General features: G+C 48.9%; 1 protein-coding gene across 3 annotated transcripts in view; it reads left to right on the top strand.

Annotated features, from left to right (window-relative positions):
• CLMN (calmin) overlaps nucleotides 1-15,514 on the top strand; it is a 121,546-nt gene that overhangs the window by 73,165 nt on the left and 32,867 nt on the right. For all 3 annotated transcript variants that reach the window (XM_059914937.1, XM_059914936.1, XM_059914935.1), the window contains exons 2-4: nucleotides 5,621-5,682; nucleotides 9,127-9,222; nucleotides 11,927-12,010. In XM_059914937.1, coding sequence (XP_059770920.1) covers nucleotides 5,621-5,682; nucleotides 9,127-9,222; nucleotides 11,927-12,010 — 242 coding nt within the window. The remainder of the gene's footprint in view (nucleotides 1-5,620; nucleotides 5,683-9,126; nucleotides 9,223-11,926; nucleotides 12,011-15,514) is intronic.

The following is a 15,514-nucleotide window of genomic DNA, read 5'->3' as shown; positions in this document are numbered from 1 at the left end:
CTGTAGGGCCCACGTATGGGTCCCTGGAATGCTATGAACTGTGAGAAGAAACAAGTCTGTTTACTGAGGTCCTCTGTGTGTCCGACACATACACACACACACACACACACACACACACACACACACACACACAGGCGTCATCGTCTCATTTGGTAGGGGAAGGCATTGTCTCTATTACACAGAAAAGAAACTCAACTTCAGAAAAGTTCAGCAGCTTGTCACAGGTTAACGATAACAGCTACAGCTGCGTTTGTTCAGCACATGCGCTGTGCCCGGCTCTGGGTGAGGGCTTTGAGCTCCTGGAGGTGCAGCCACAGCTGGCCCCAGCCGCCTCCCTCCCGCCCGGGCAGTGCCCCTGCAGCTGGAAACAGGTGCCCCCAGCTGCCGCATCTGGATGGACGTCGAAGGATAAGCCTCCCCTGCGGGATTCTGCTCTGCGGTCCTCCTAGGCGAGCTCTGATTCATCTCTCGGGAGTATCAGAGCAACTGCGTGAATTTAGTGACTTAAAGCATTATCAGGAAGAGCATTTTTGACAAAGCAGGAAAGGACTTTCTGTTGCCGGCGCCAATGAGCAATACAGTAGCCAACCCGGGAGCCCTATCCGTGTCTCCATCTCAGGGTGTGGGGTGGCACTGTGGGCCTGGCTCCAGAACGCTGGCCCTTTCTCCTCCACCAGGTGACGTCCCGTTGCCATCTCTACTCTGCCCAAAGATGACCAAGGAACTGTGCCACTTGTCTCTTCCCAGGAAGACCCAGGTTCTTCAGCTGTGTACTATCATAACCCCCGAGCTGGTTCATTTCAGATTCCCAGGCCCCAGCCCCAGAGAGTGTGACCCAGTAGGTCTTGGCTGGGGTCGAGGAATTAGCATTTTAACTGTCACCCCAGAAGCCCAGAAGCTCTTGATATTAGGGATCTGTGGGCAATGCTTTGACGAATACTGAGTCTTTAGGTGATCACGTTGCAGTTGTGTACATGAGCACCCACGTGCATTAACTCTGAGCCTGTGTGTGTGTGTGTGTGTGTGTGTGTGTGTGTAGTTCTAGGAGGATGGTCATTAAAATGGCAATACTGGTGATCTCTGGGTGTAATGATTTCAAGAGATTTGAGATATATTTCTCTATGCTTTTCTTTCATCCTTTCTTCCTTCCTTCCTTTCTTTCTTTCCCCCCTCCGGGCAGCTTGCGGGATCTTAGTTTCCCAGCCAGTGATAAAACCTGGGTCTACAGCAGTGAAAGTGCCAAGTCCTAACCACTGGACTGCCAGGGAATTCCCTCTCTATGCTTTTCTATATTTTAATTTTTTATGATGAGCATATTATTTTCATCAACAGATAAAGCCATCACGGCTTTCCCAGGGGTGGGGAAGAGCAGACTGTTATAGAGGAAATATGATATAGGAAGTAGGTTTGAGGGAAATGTGGACCTACGGAAAGACAGCCACAAAGGTAAATGAGTCTATTTTAACTCCCAGAGCTAGTATCCCTTTTTCTGTGGCTTCCAACCCCCTGAGCCTGCAATTGAGAAGGAAGGAATGTCACACCTCCTGTTTTCAAATTGCCTGTTCTAGGCAAAGCCGGTGCCGAAGTCATGCCTTGGAATTTGGGATGGTGGAGTTGAGCCAGAAGGCTGGGCCGCCCCGTCTGTGCGAGCCCTTGGAGTCCCGGGCCTGGCAGCCCCTTCTCCTCCACCCCCCCTGATGCTCGAGCACCCTGGCCGGCCAGGCAGAGCTGGGATGGCGATTTTACAGCGCTATTATTACTCCGTGCTGCCCAGTAAACCCACACCAGGCCCCACAAGCACTCCGCAAGAAGGCCAGACCTTTCCTGAGAAATGGTTTCCTACACCTTTACAACGTGATAGGTGCCGTGGACAAAAGGGGCCGTTGGGTTTATGGAAACTATATAAAGTTTATAGTCTTGGCAGGGCCAGAAGTAGAAAAGGCCTGCGGGATGGGGGTGGGTGTTTGGAAATGCAGAAGGCCCGGAAAGGGCGGCCGACCTTTGTGTGGAGACGCCAGATAAAATACCCCAAGGACACGCGGTGTGCCATGGGGCTGGGGGAAAGGTGGCCCTTCTGGAACAGCTGTTGGGAATGCCGTTCTGGCAGATCCCTTTCGATCTTCACAGCATTCCTGGGAGGGAGGCACCGTTATCCCCATCCTGCAGAGGGGAGACTGAGACAAAGGTATTTTGAAAGTTCTGACCTTGACCAAGGTCAGCTAATGGTCTAATGGTGTGTGGCCCTCAGGTGGGCCTTCTGGGGCAGGCTAAATTCTCGCATTCTCTCTCCTGTGTATTGAGCGGCGTGTCCTAGTTTCAGGAACAGAAAGTATGGTCTCCGTACCCTATTTCTGTTTGGGACTCATCTGCTATTTGTGACTTAGTCTCACAGTCCCCTGGTGTCTTCAGTCATCACCTTGCCCTCCTATGGCTCCACTGTGCTCTTGAAGCTGATTTGTGCCCGGATTCACCCACTGGCCTTGGCTGGAATGGAAGTGAAGCCACCCAGAGGTTGGCTGTGGATCAGGGCAGGGCTAAAATGCTGTCTTTGCCTTTCAGGATCCCTCCGTGTCCCAATTCTATGGGGGGATCATCTTAGGGCCCCCAGAGGAGTCCCCCGTGGAGTCTGAAATCACCTCCTCCCATCCCATCAGCTCTTGCAATTTCTAATTCATTTCTCCTTGTTTATGTGCCTTGCGGCATCCGTGTTTTCTCTCTCCTATTTGGCTGTGAATTCTTGGAGTGCAAGATTCCATGAATGCTTAATTCTTCATCTCTGATTTTGCCCACAGGGTTGGGCATAGTTCCCAGCAAGTAGTAATCATTGAGTAAGTATCAGCTGGAAGGCTGGCTGAATGGATGAATGGATGGATGGATGGATGGATGGATGGATGGACTAATGAGTGGGTGGATGGATAGATGGATGGATGGATGGATGGATGGATGGATGGATGGATGGATGGACTAATGGGTGGGTGGATGGATGGACTAATGGGTGGGTGGATGGGTGAGTGGATGGACAGATAGGTGGCTCAGTGGGCAGATAGATGAGGCATATGTAGACTAACTGACACCCACTTCCTCATTTACACCCACTTCCTCATTTGCACCCTTTCGCACAGTTAAACTAACAGCCTACGCCTGGTTCTCTTAGGCTTTCACTGAATGCACTTCTGTTTCAGGAGACAGACTTTGCTCTCTCTGAAGCCATATGGAGAAACCAGCCTGAGTGTTTGAATGTGTGTGTAAATACTTTACAATCCCCATAAACTTGTTTAAAGACAGGTGGGGGGTGAAGGTATAAACTGGGGCAGCCTTTCGGGAGGGCAGTCTGGAAGTAGCTATTAAATTTTCAAATGTGCCCACTACTAAGACCCAGCAGTTCCGCTTTTAGTCGTCAGGCGTAAGAACTATAGTCACACGTTTGTGCACAGAGACTCCCATGCCAGGTTGCCTGTGCCAGGGTGCTGGCTACTGCACCCCTCCACACAGTAAAGAACCAGAAACAGCCCATGTCCATCAACAGCGGGACAGACACTAAACTATGGGAAGACCCACACTATGGAAAAAGCTGCAGAGGCAGAAAAGTCTCTCCCATCTTCTGGGAAGTTCTGGAACTCTGTAACTCATGGCCCTCAGCACATGCCCCCCTCCTGGCCCCGTTTCCATCAGCTTCTTTTCCTTTCTCCCTCCTCCCGCCTCCCACGAAACACAGTTCACTAGAATGAGCTCTTTCATCCTTATGCCTACTAGCCAGTGACCTTCCCTGACAGAAAAAGAGGAAAATGAGAGAGAAGCAGTTATGTGCATAATTACTGTCTGCTGGCTCTTCAATTAAAAAGATTGAAAGGCACAATATTAAAATTTGATTTATGGGCACCACTATCTACCTAATAATGAGGCTGCGAGAAAAAAAGAACCACAGTCGCTAGAGAAAACCGTAGCCTTTTTTTCTCCGCCAGGAGATAAATTGCCTCTCATTTTCTTATTGCTAAAGAAATATGAAATGGTTTTAAGCATATGTGATATTTTCTTCCAATATGTTGAAATCCAGAACTTAGTAATTTAGGAGTCCTCTGGCTCCGACATTTCCAGGAAGCTTCCTGAGAGGCGTAGCGTCTTGAGCTACAGGGGCTGCTACCATGGTCCCCGGGGCGCCCAGACCCAGGCACTGGCACCACCGCCTATCACGGAAACTCCCTCCGGGTCCCCGGGCGCCAAGCCAGCGGATGCCACAGAGCCCAGGAGCGAATGGGGAAAGCACAGACTCTAGTTCCAAGTCCTAATTTTGTGGCTTATTAGCTCTTTCATCCTCAGTTTCCTCATAGGAACAATACGCTTACTAACTGCGTGACGCTGGGCAAGTGCCCCAGTTTTCCCAACTTGAAGGTCCCTCCCTGTGAGGGTCGTAGGAAGGATTAAATCAGTGAATGCATGTAAAGTGCTTAGATGGGTACCTGCCGCATAGCTGGTGTTCGGTAAATATTTTTTAAATCATTATCATTACTACTGCAGATGCCTTTGTCGTAATTTTTGGAAGAGATGGAATTCAAACCCAAGCCTTCCATTTCCAGGGTGCTGGCTGATGAGGGGCAGACAGACAGATGCTCAGCTCTGTCTCTCTCCAACTGATGTCCGGGGCAAGTCAGGGTACCTCTCTGAGCTCCATTTTGTTCATCTATAGAATACTAGTTTCTACTTCGCAGGTGGTATTGTCAGGATTAAAGATTATTGGAAACAAAGTGTCCAGGACACAATTAGTGCTGGGTAGATAGATGGCAATAACTCTTGAAAAGGAAAGACCTTTCCTCCTAAGAAACCTGTTTGGGAAATTCTGTCCTGTGGGAGAAGGGGTCTGTGTCTGGTTGACGTCATCCCTGCTCACTGGGGCTCTGCAGAGCTCTCCCCTCCTGTGGGGCACAAAGTATTCCCTGGCTCTAAAAATAACTGCTACAAAGGAAAAAAAAAAAGAGCAGCTATTGTGCCAGGAACCCTGTTGAGCTTGACCTGCAGGATCGCAGGTGAGTCTTATGGCAGCCTGGAAGTGGGCTGTCACCCATGTACCTTCATGGGGAAGATCAGATATGGGGATAGGCGACTGGCCGAAGGACACAAAGCTGGGAGGTGACCAGGCTAAGAGTCCAAGCCAGGACTGTCAAATTCTTTCCACCACACATTCCCGAGCCCCCTCCCGATTCCTAATCACTAACCTCCCCTCCTTTCCTCCACCCCAGCGCCTCTGACCCGTCACTACCGCCAGGCAGGTGTGTGGCACCATCACCTCGTGCTTTAAATTTGTGTCTTCCCACCGGTGCTCCTTATGCTGGAGAGTCAAATGCCCAAATGCTCACGTTAGCTTGTGCATAAGATTTTGTTCTGTGTGTCTGAATTCGTGGGTCTTTAATCTATTTAAGATGCTCAGGGTTGGGCTGGAGAAAATGGATTCAAGGTGCTCCCCAACCCCTTGCCAGCCTCCTTCTGGGAAGGTCTCCATCCCTATATGGGACCTCCAGGGCTCCCCATCCTACAGAGATTCCATAGATTCTCCCCTTGGGAAGAGGAGGGTGGGATTTTGCATGTATTTCTTTGCACCCAGCTAATGGCACTTCTTTGTTTTCAGTTGAGAGGGAGAACGTGCAGAAGCGGACTTTTACTCGATGGATAAATCTCCATCTGGAGAAGGTAAGCAGGGCGCTCGGCTTGTCGTTAAGTGGTGGCTTCCTCCATAACTGAGAGCACAGTTCAGTAGAGTGGGGGTGAAGGTGCTCTGTGTTTTTGTTGTGTTGTTGTTTTTCATTCATTCATTTAAACATCTGTTGAGGGCATTCTCATTGCCAAGCGTCAAGCTCAGTGCTGGGAACATGAAGGTAAGTAAGACATGGGGTTCTGACCTCCTGGGGTTATCAGTCTAGCTGGGGAAGGAGAGGGTCCATCTTTAAATAGGAATTGCTGAGCAAAAGTTCGGAAACATTCACTATTGAACAACCCAAACATGGGGCTGGGGGGATCTCGACCTCTAGTCTGGGGTGGTCGGGGAGGCTCTCGTGAAGACCCATTTATAGGTATTTGGGTTGATTCAAGCAAAAACTCCTCACACTTTTTAACCAAGCCAGATTCCCTGTTTCATCACGTAATGCTGCTATTGGTCAACAATATTATCTGCTTGTTTGGGTGCATCGAGCACACATCTCCTTTAATCCTCAAGACAACCCTCCTTACCCCGCACCCCATCCTGTTACGAATGAGGAAACAGAAGCCTGGAGACATTGAATCGCTTCTCTGCAATCCCACGACCGAGAAGAAAGCTCTGCCTGTGGCTTCTCCTGCATATTCCATGTCGTGACCCCTCTTCTCCCCTTTTTCTTTTTTTGCTAACATACTCTGGCCAGGCAACATTGAACCGCATTTTGTCTGCCAGCTTCTCAGGCACACAAACCCTAAAAACAAAAGCAGCTGAACTGGACACAAGGATGAACAGCAGAGAAGGGGCGGGATGTGAAATGGATAAATAAACAGCTCGGAGGAGGAGAAATCCGAGCCCTCCTCACCACTAGGTTAGCCCCCCGACAGAGAACATTCTAAATTGCCTGGGGCTGGGGGAGGAGAGATGATTATTCTTATTATAAGAAAGCTGATTTATCAGGATTCATTTTACTCACTTCACGTCTTCTTAAATTCCACTATCTGGTTCTCCAAATAGACCCAGCCAGTAGTCTCATGTCTTTCAAAGCTGGTGGTATTCAAGTATCCTACTTCAGTGAGTTTAGTACCTATATTTTCTTCTCTCCTCTCCTCTTAAAAGGCACAAGAGTAATATTAACTGCCCTTAGAGTTAACCCCAAAGAAAGGTTCTTGGAGGAAATCACTGAAATGATTAGAAAGCAGAGAAAATAAATGTGGTTTTTTAGGAAGTGGAGCTCTTGACCGAAATTTTAATTCACGTAGTGTAAACTTTAGGCCTATAGTATTTCCCGAGCAGACGCTTGACCACCCACACTTCTGTTCCCCACCTGTAGAACGGGTTACACTCGACCCAGGAGGCTTCTGAACTCTTCAGGGCAAAGTCTCTCTATATCATGGATGAAGCGTTATAAATCACTTGCCAGTTGTTTTGACTATTGGTGCATTTTCGGCAGTGCTCACACAGTGAAGTGTTATTTTTGGGAAAAAAGGAAAACCGTTCCCAAAATCTGAGTTCACTGAACTCCTAAATTAATGCCTGATGTGTATCAGGGTAGCTGGAAATTCCTCCTGGCGGACGGAGTTTAGTCATAGTGTATTTCTTTCTTTTAATTAAAAAATAAATACAGAAAAGTACAGAGGGTAATAGAGCAAATACCCTCGCACTCACTCACCACCTCCCCCAAACGAACCTCTGTTAGCATTGATCGCATCCAGAATTTTCTCCGTGGCCATGCTTCTGCTTCCTTTTTCGGGGCAGGTGGGTAGCACCCACTCTACAGATAAATCAGATAGCACCTAAAACTGATTCGTAATAAACAGGGCAAAATTCACAGCCATGTTTCCAACCTTGAGACTTTCAAGAACAACTTTTCATGTAAAGGAAACCCAGGAACTCCTTGGGGAAGTGGGCTTAACTGCAATTTGAAGGCTGTCAGAAATATTTACGGGGTCTCTGGCTTCTGGAAAAATTCCTTAATTTACCCAAGGAGTTAGATCATGAAGAAACCCCTGGCGGTGCTGTTTACTCGGCCATACCAATCTCATGAAGCCCATGGAACGTCTGGGGCCCTGAGGAGTGTTTTCACTGGAGTGGGTTCAATTTCTCCTCCTGCCATCTTGCAGATGGATGCCGGCCAAGGCCCCGCTCGCTGCTGCTGGGCTGAGGCTCTTACAGACACTGTCAATGGAAATTATTCTCCAGGTTCAGCTCAAAAGCAAGGTTTGGCCACGGTCGGGGCTTCTAACTGGAAATTTTGTGAGTTCATCTATCAGGGGCTGTTTTGTTCAGGTCTTGCGTTTCTGCCCCACGTTAACAGGAATAACATTTCCATAAGAGTCTTGGTAACCTGATACCGTCATGCTCTGTGTGGAATGTTCCTGCAGAGCAGCGGGGAGTTTGCAAAGAAAATAATTTGCCTTTGGGTTCAAAGTTGCTGTTGCCCTTGAAGCAAAGCCCTTTTCTGTGCACCTGTGGGTGGAATTGCCCGGTATTTTGACTAACTGGGAGTCAGGGGGCTCGTATAAGAGGTAAGGAAATGCCACCTTCCCGAATAAAAAAAGAAAACATGGGCCCTCCGAGGCTTTCACGGGGAGGAGGCCTTCCCGGAGAGGAGGGCTTCCCGGAGGAAAGAGTGCCTGGGCCACAGCTCCAAGATTTCCCTGGCTCTCTGACTGGTGACAGCCGCCATTCCTGTCCCCCAATTAATCCGGTCTCCTGTGGGAACACCCCCCTTTGTTGTCCCCAAGAGCAGTAAGTGTTCTAATGCTTCCAAATGTCCCAATACCAGAAAGTAAATAGAGTTTATGCTGGGGGGTTAATTAAAAATGCAGGTTCCTGGACCCTGTCCCCCAAGATTCAATAAATCCTAACCATCCTGCATTAAAGGAGTTTTTTATCAAGCTTGTTTTAGTCAACAGAAATCTTTCTTTAAGCAAAGTCTTCCTGGAACCCTAAGTAAAGGCCAATAAGAGCTATCGAAGGGAGTGCCGTGAATCAGCTTCGTCTGGGACCCCCCCCCCTGCCCTCATAGGCCTCCCTGAAGTGCTCTGCTGAAGCTCTGTTCTGGGAAGCACAGTTTGGAAATCCCTGTGCTGGGACATCTGCCCAACAAGTTCCAGCCGGCCCCGCGGACCCCAGGCCACACCCAGCCAAACTCTTGGTGGACACAACACAGGTCCCTCAGACCTCTCCAGGTCAGAGAGGAAAGCAGGGGGCTTCTGACGTTTTCCACCCAGATTCTCCTCCACAGATCCCCAGTGCACCCACTGCCCACAGGCCACCTCCAGGGAGAGGGGATTGCTACCTCCTTGGATGGGCCCTGCTGCCTGTAGGCACATCTGGATGTACCGAAGTTTTTTCTCCAGTGAAACCTGCAGTTCTGAAATTGTTTTGTGATTTACACAGGTCACTAATCGGCTACTTTCTTTCCCCCTCTTCCACAGTGCAACCCGCCTCTAGAAGTTAAAGATTTATTCGTTGATATACAAGATGGCAAAATCCTAATGGCTTTGTTAGAAGTGCTCTCTGGGCGAAATCTGGTACGTATGCTCCAGAAGGGTTAGGAAGAAGTTAAAATGCAAAGGAAAACATTGCCAAAGGGTTCTTTTCCGTACAGATCTATGTGTATGTACATATACCTGGCCATCCATAAATCCTATGACGGGAAACCTGGGAGGGTGACATTCCTTTCTCGGTGACTAAGACTGATATAATCATGTGTAACTAAGCAAATATACTTTCACAAGTAAATAAATAAATGCCCCATGTTTTCTGTGAGTCCAAAGCTAAGGATCATGACTGAATCATGACAGTTTAGCTGGCCAGCCATGAAATTACCTAGAATGAGAGCTAAGAGTCAGGAAGATGGAGAAGAAAGGCATCTTATCAGCCAAAATCTATAATCCACCCCGAGGCTAAAACTAGATACACAGAATTCTAGAACCTTCTTGTGAGTATGACCAAAATTGAATTGAACCAGCTGATCTTGGGGTTCCTTCCACTTTGGATCTTCACCAGCTCCATGTTGCCTGTATCTGCTGTATATAGGTCGGTCCTCTCTCCCCAATTCACAGAGCAGGGTTTAACAGCTTCTACACTGTTGGCATTTTGGCTGGGGTAGTTCTTTGTCATGGGGGCACTGACCTGGGCATTGCAGGATGTGTAACAGCAAGCATCCTTGGGTCTCTATCCACTGGATGCCAGTAGTAACCCCAGGTGTGACAACCAAAAATGTCCCCAGGCACTGCCAGAGGTTCCTTGAGGGGTCACAACGATCTGGTCAGAATACCAGTGGTGTCAATTTTGAGAAACCGGCTCTAGAGTCCAGTGTTTGATTTGGCCCAAGTGACCCAGCGTGGCTGATACAAAAGTGCCGCGATGGGGAATAGCTCAGCCCGTGTGGACCTCTCTGGAGTTGTTCTTTTTTTTTTTTTTAATAAATTTATTTATTTTATTTTTGGCTGCGTTGGGTCTTCGTTGCTGCATGGTGCGTGGGTTTCTCGCTGCAGTGGCTTCTCTTGTTGCGGAGCATGGGCTCAGTTGCTCCGCGACATGTGGCATCTTCCCGGACCAGGACCTGAACCGTGTCCCCCTGCATTAGCAGGCAGATTCTTAACCACTGAGCCACCAGGGAAGCCCATCTGGATTTGTTCTTAACTGTAGCTTTAAAGTCAAGAGTCCCTACTTCTGTTCTCAGATCTAATGTGGCTGGAGTCCTATCACACCCCTTCCTTGCCTTTGCTTTCCCAATAGCCTCCCCACTCCGCCGCGAGGGGGCTGTGCAAAGTGATCTTATGAATTCTAATGAAGGGCAAAGCCACTGCAGTAAAAGGAGTACAGTAAGTCCCCTACATATGAATGAGTTCCGTTCCGAGAGCGTGTGTGTAAGTCCAATTTGTTCATAAGTCCCACAAAGTTAGCCTAGGTACCCATCTAACACAATCGGCTCTATACCACTGCTTTTAGGCTTGCTTCCGGACATCCTGGGCTTGAAATAAGGATACTGTACTACTGTACTCTATACAGTACTGTACAGTAAAGTACACAAAAGCACAACCACTTGTAGAGGATGCACGCACATGGCAATGTAAGCCAGACACGTGAACTAACTTACGTGACTGGACATGCAAACGCACATTCGCGTCTTTGAAAGTTCACAACTTGAAGGATCGTATGCAGGGGACTTACTGTATTTGGTTTCTTTGCACATCTCACAATGGGCTGGCAGCATAGTCTCTAATAGGCTTCCTGAAAAAGCGCGTTCTAGCCCCTCGTTCTATGTTCCCAGCAGCCCAGTCTCGCACTTTGTTGCCAGGGCACTGGTCAGGAGCTACCATGTCCTTGCGGGGCCTCTGTTGGGAGTCTTTGATCCTGGAGCCCAGCCAAGAACATCCAAGACCACACCCATTAGCTTGCCTGGCAGTTCACACCGTGTGGAAGTGATACCCACTGGCTTGCCTTATAGTGTAAAGCACCCACCTGGAGGAGCGGGGATGAACTTCAGTTTCAGGATGAGTTTCCTCTGCCGGTGCTCCTAGTGGGTACGACTAGCATTGTCAGAGTTTTTACTTCTGCAAACACCTCTCTCTCTCTCTGTCTCTGTCTCTGTCTCTGTCTCTCTATGTTTCTCTGTGTCTCTCTGTGTCTGTCTCTTTCTCTGTCTCTCTGTTCTCTGTCTGTCTGTGTTTCTGTCTCTGTCTCTCTGTCTGTCTCTCTCTCTCTCTGACCTGGGATAAATGTCCACAAAGCTCTTGGCCAGAAAACAGAAACATCTGCGGCCGCCAGGGAGGACTTACCGGATGATTTAGCAGCTGTGGGTGACACCCCCGGCTGACGCTTTCTGCCCTGACAAAAAGCATCAGTGCAGTGAGAAGAACATGTCACCGACAGTCTCTGGAGGAGGGAGGAGTATCAAAAGCCAGGAGCTGGGTCAGAGAGAAAAATTTGATAAATCTGTCCCTTGTTTAACCCCTGGATTCCCCTCCTTCACCAACTCGAGTGAGTTTGGTCCCAGAAACCATAAATAAGGTGACCGTCGGGGGCCCCTGAGGCTACGGTTGTGTGTCCTGGGGCCCCGTGCCCCGTTTTGGATGTGGTCCGTGTGGGCTGTGCTATGAGCCCCAATCTTCTCTTGAGAGTAATGTGAAAAAGGTAAAGAAAAAGACAAGCACATCCAACGGCACCGCTGGGGACTGAGTGCCTGCCTTGGCTTAACTGCTTGTTTTGTTCTGGTTTGTGTTACAGCTGCACGAGTACAAATCCTCATCCCATCGTATTTTTCGGTTGAACAACATAGCGAAAGCACTTAAGTTTTTGGAAGATAGCAATGTAAGTATTTGAAACACATCTTGTTAACACAGACTTCCCTGTGACAAAAAGGACATAATTTGAAGTTTAATGCTCGTCACAAGAGATGTGAGCAAAGGGGACCCTGCTGAGATGGTCGAATGAAACTAAGTTGAAATGTAACAGAACTCACGCAGCTAATCCATCAGCCGGAGATACAGCCCCTGGCTCCCTGCCCGCCCCTCCATCTCCATCAGGCTCTCAGATGTTCAGAATTTAGTTGACATTTCTTTTTCATTTTGGGGGATAAGAGCATGTCAGGGTGTAAAACTTTTTCTTAGAACTCAGAATATGGGAGAAGCAAGGAGGAAAAGGGGGCTAAATGAGCCGGGGGAAAATTACATAATTCTGTCCCCTTTGATATAACTTTCTAGACTTAAATTAGCCTTTTCTGTGTTTTGAACTCTGCTTCATGTCCTTCAAAACTGGGAAGGAATGGCCCTAGAGGGATGAAATTTCCAAAGTTCCCCTTTCATTAAGTTTCGCTAATTAGTGACCACGTGGGTCCCTGCATTGGGAGGGGGAGGGGCCGTGCAGTGGTGCTGGCACTTAGCAGCCCTGGGTTTCATCCCAGCCCTGACTCCCCCGTCTTCCAAGTCATTCTGTGACTCCTTGGCATCCTTTCAACACATTCCTTTTCTGCTTAAATCAGCCCAGATCAGATCCTGTTGTTTACCGTCAGGAACCCCAAACAAATTGCACTTTGTGATGATCTACTGTACATGCCGATGTGTCGGGCAAGCTGAGGGGTTTTTACTGCACTGCCCCCCTGCCCCCAGCACAGCCGCTGGAAGGAACTCTTAGTGTCACTCATTCAGATTCTAAGGCCTGGGCTGAGAAGCCTGGATCCCCACCCATGTCCTGGCTGCCAAGGGCAGAGTAAAGCACCTTTGGCTTTTGAAGAGGGAGGTGTACTCTGTCTCCCGTACTGTGGGGAAAGCCCCAGACCTGGGAGGGAGTTCAGGTGGTGACGGCCAAAAAGCACAGCTCTGGTCATCGCAGCATCATTCATAATAGCCAGAAGGCGGGAACAACCCACATGTCCATCCGTGGACAAAGGGATGAACAAAATGTGGTCTGTCCATGCAATGGAATATTATTCTGCCATGAAAAAGAATGAAGTGCTGATACAAGCTACAGTGTGGACAAACCTTGAAAACGTTATTAAAGATGCCGGACAAAAAGGACCACTTCTTGGATGGATCTAGAGACTGTCATACAGAGTGAAGTAAGTCAGAAAGAGAAAAACAAATATCGTATATTAATGCATGTATGTGGAACCTAGAAAAAATGGTACAGATGAGCCGGTTTGCAGGGCAGAAGTTGAGACACAGAGGTAGAGAACGGACATGGACACCAAGGGGGAAAACTGCGGTGGGGTGGGGATGGTGGTGTGCTGAATTGGACGATTGGGACTGACATGTATACACTGGATGTGTATAAAATCGATGCCTGATAAGAACCTGCAGTATAAAAAAAAAAAAAAAAAAAAAAAAAAAGACTACACATTCTGAAGCCACTCTACCTTGTTTTTTATTTCTGGTTTCTCTACCTTCTAGCTGTGTAAATCTGAACAAGTTAATTAACTTCTCTGTACATTAGTTTCACTCCTTAAGATGTAATAATAATAATAATACCCAAAAAAAAAAAAAAGGACCACTTCTTCTATGAATCGATTCCTATGAAACGGCCAGCAGGGAAATCTCTCGAGTCAGAAAAGAGATGGGTGGTTGCTCAGGGTTGAGAGGGGTTGGGGGATTAGACAAGTGACAGTTAAAGGGTATAGGATTTCTTTTTGAGGTGATGAAAATGCTCTAAAATTATGGTGGTGCCAAAAAACCATGGAATTGTATATTTTAAATGGGTGAATTGGATGGGATGTGAATTGTATCTCTCAATAAAGCTGCTTTTAAAAAAGCACATCCCGTTTCGTGAAAACGCTGGCCTCTCTGCCGAGTCAGTTTCGCCATCCGCCTCGGTGCTGACGGCACGTTCAGGGCACCGCTGCCACGGCTTCCACTCCTGGAAAATGATGTAGACTCCTTGAGCCTCCATTTGCACATCTTGTTACATAGAGGTGATAAGAGCCAAACCTACTTCAGAGAGTTGTTGAGGATGGAATGTGCCCGTCTAGGTGGGGTTTAGCCAAGTGCGGGCACAGGGCACAGGGCGTGGGCTGCGTTCGTTAGCTGTGGCTCTTGCTACCTCTCCCAGCTCCATAGCTCCACCGTCTGCTCCTGGAAGGGAGCGTTAGGCGTGGCCCTTCTGGGCGGTGTCCACCCCTGAATTCCGAAACGCGTTGTTTTTATGATAACGTGGGGCCTTGGGACCACTGCCTGGGATACTCACTGTTCTTCCTTCCAGCTTGTGAACCCCTAAGTAATTTCCTGCTCTGCCAGCTGCCACGTGTTGATGGCTCTGTACTGTAGGCAGAACTCTCCCCGTGCATTTACAAAGTGTCTTCTGTGGGCCCCGGGCTGTGCTCAGCCTTGGGGACATAAAGCTGCATTAGGAGCGCATCTCTGCTTCCAGGAGCTTAGAGTCTCGCAGAAGAGGCCTCAGCGGACAGCAGGCTACTCATCACTGCAGGGGCCCAGGGAGGAGCAGTGATCCTGCAGAAGCGAAAAAACAAACAGCCCGGGAGCCTGCTTGGGGGGGCGTTGCAGGTAGGACTAGCCCATGCTCAGGGGTGGCAGGCCTGGCCTTCTGTAATCCGCCCCTAAATGTTTCCCCAACTGCAGTAGCTGCCTTATGGTGCAAAAGAACATTAGGGTTACAAAAGAACATTAAAGCTCCCTTCTCCTTCATTTTTTATTTAAAAATCTGGAAATATGCCAAATGTGGTTGTGTTATGTCCGCTCTTTGCCCCACTGGCTCCCGTGGCCGGCAGGTGAGACAGGTGAATGGCCCCGTGGGGAGGGGAGCACCGGTGAGTGAGGCAGGTGGAAACAGGCATTTTGGTTGCGGTCTCTATCCCATTGCCAGAATCCACAGAGCGCTCCTGGGCCCTTGTTGGCCCCTTCCTGTCCCACTGTCCCAGCTCGAGGCAGGACGGGCCACCGTGGCTCTCCTGAGCCAAAGGAGTGCCCAGAACTGGGTGGTCAATGCCAAGCGGGTGCTGGAAGGGCAGCGGTCAGGTCCCATTTGCCCCAGGATTCAGGTGCTGTTAGTGTGGCCAGCCGCTGTCCCTCCCTCTCTCCCCCGAAACTATGAGGCTCAGAGCATAGTGTTCACTCCTGTGTCAGAGACCCGCTGCCCCACAGGACCAGCTCTGTGACCTCCGGCAGGTCATTCAACCTCTCTGAGCCTCAGCTTCCTCATCTATGCAATGGGTATAGTGTGAGCATTCACTAAACTAACCCATGAAAACCACTGGGCAGAAGTCAGCACTCCCCAGAGAGGGCATTACCGTGATGACCATTATCACTGCCCCACGATGGATGTGCCAGCCAGAGGGGGAGAAGGAATATTCCCAGAAGCCAGTTG

This window comes from Balaenoptera ricei, chromosome 2, assembly GCF_028023285.1.
Source record: "Balaenoptera ricei isolate mBalRic1 chromosome 2, mBalRic1.hap2, whole genome shotgun sequence".
NCBI lineage: Eukaryota > Metazoa > Chordata > Mammalia > Artiodactyla > Balaenopteridae > Balaenoptera > Balaenoptera ricei.
This window is presented reverse-complemented; position numbering and strand designations above follow the sequence as displayed.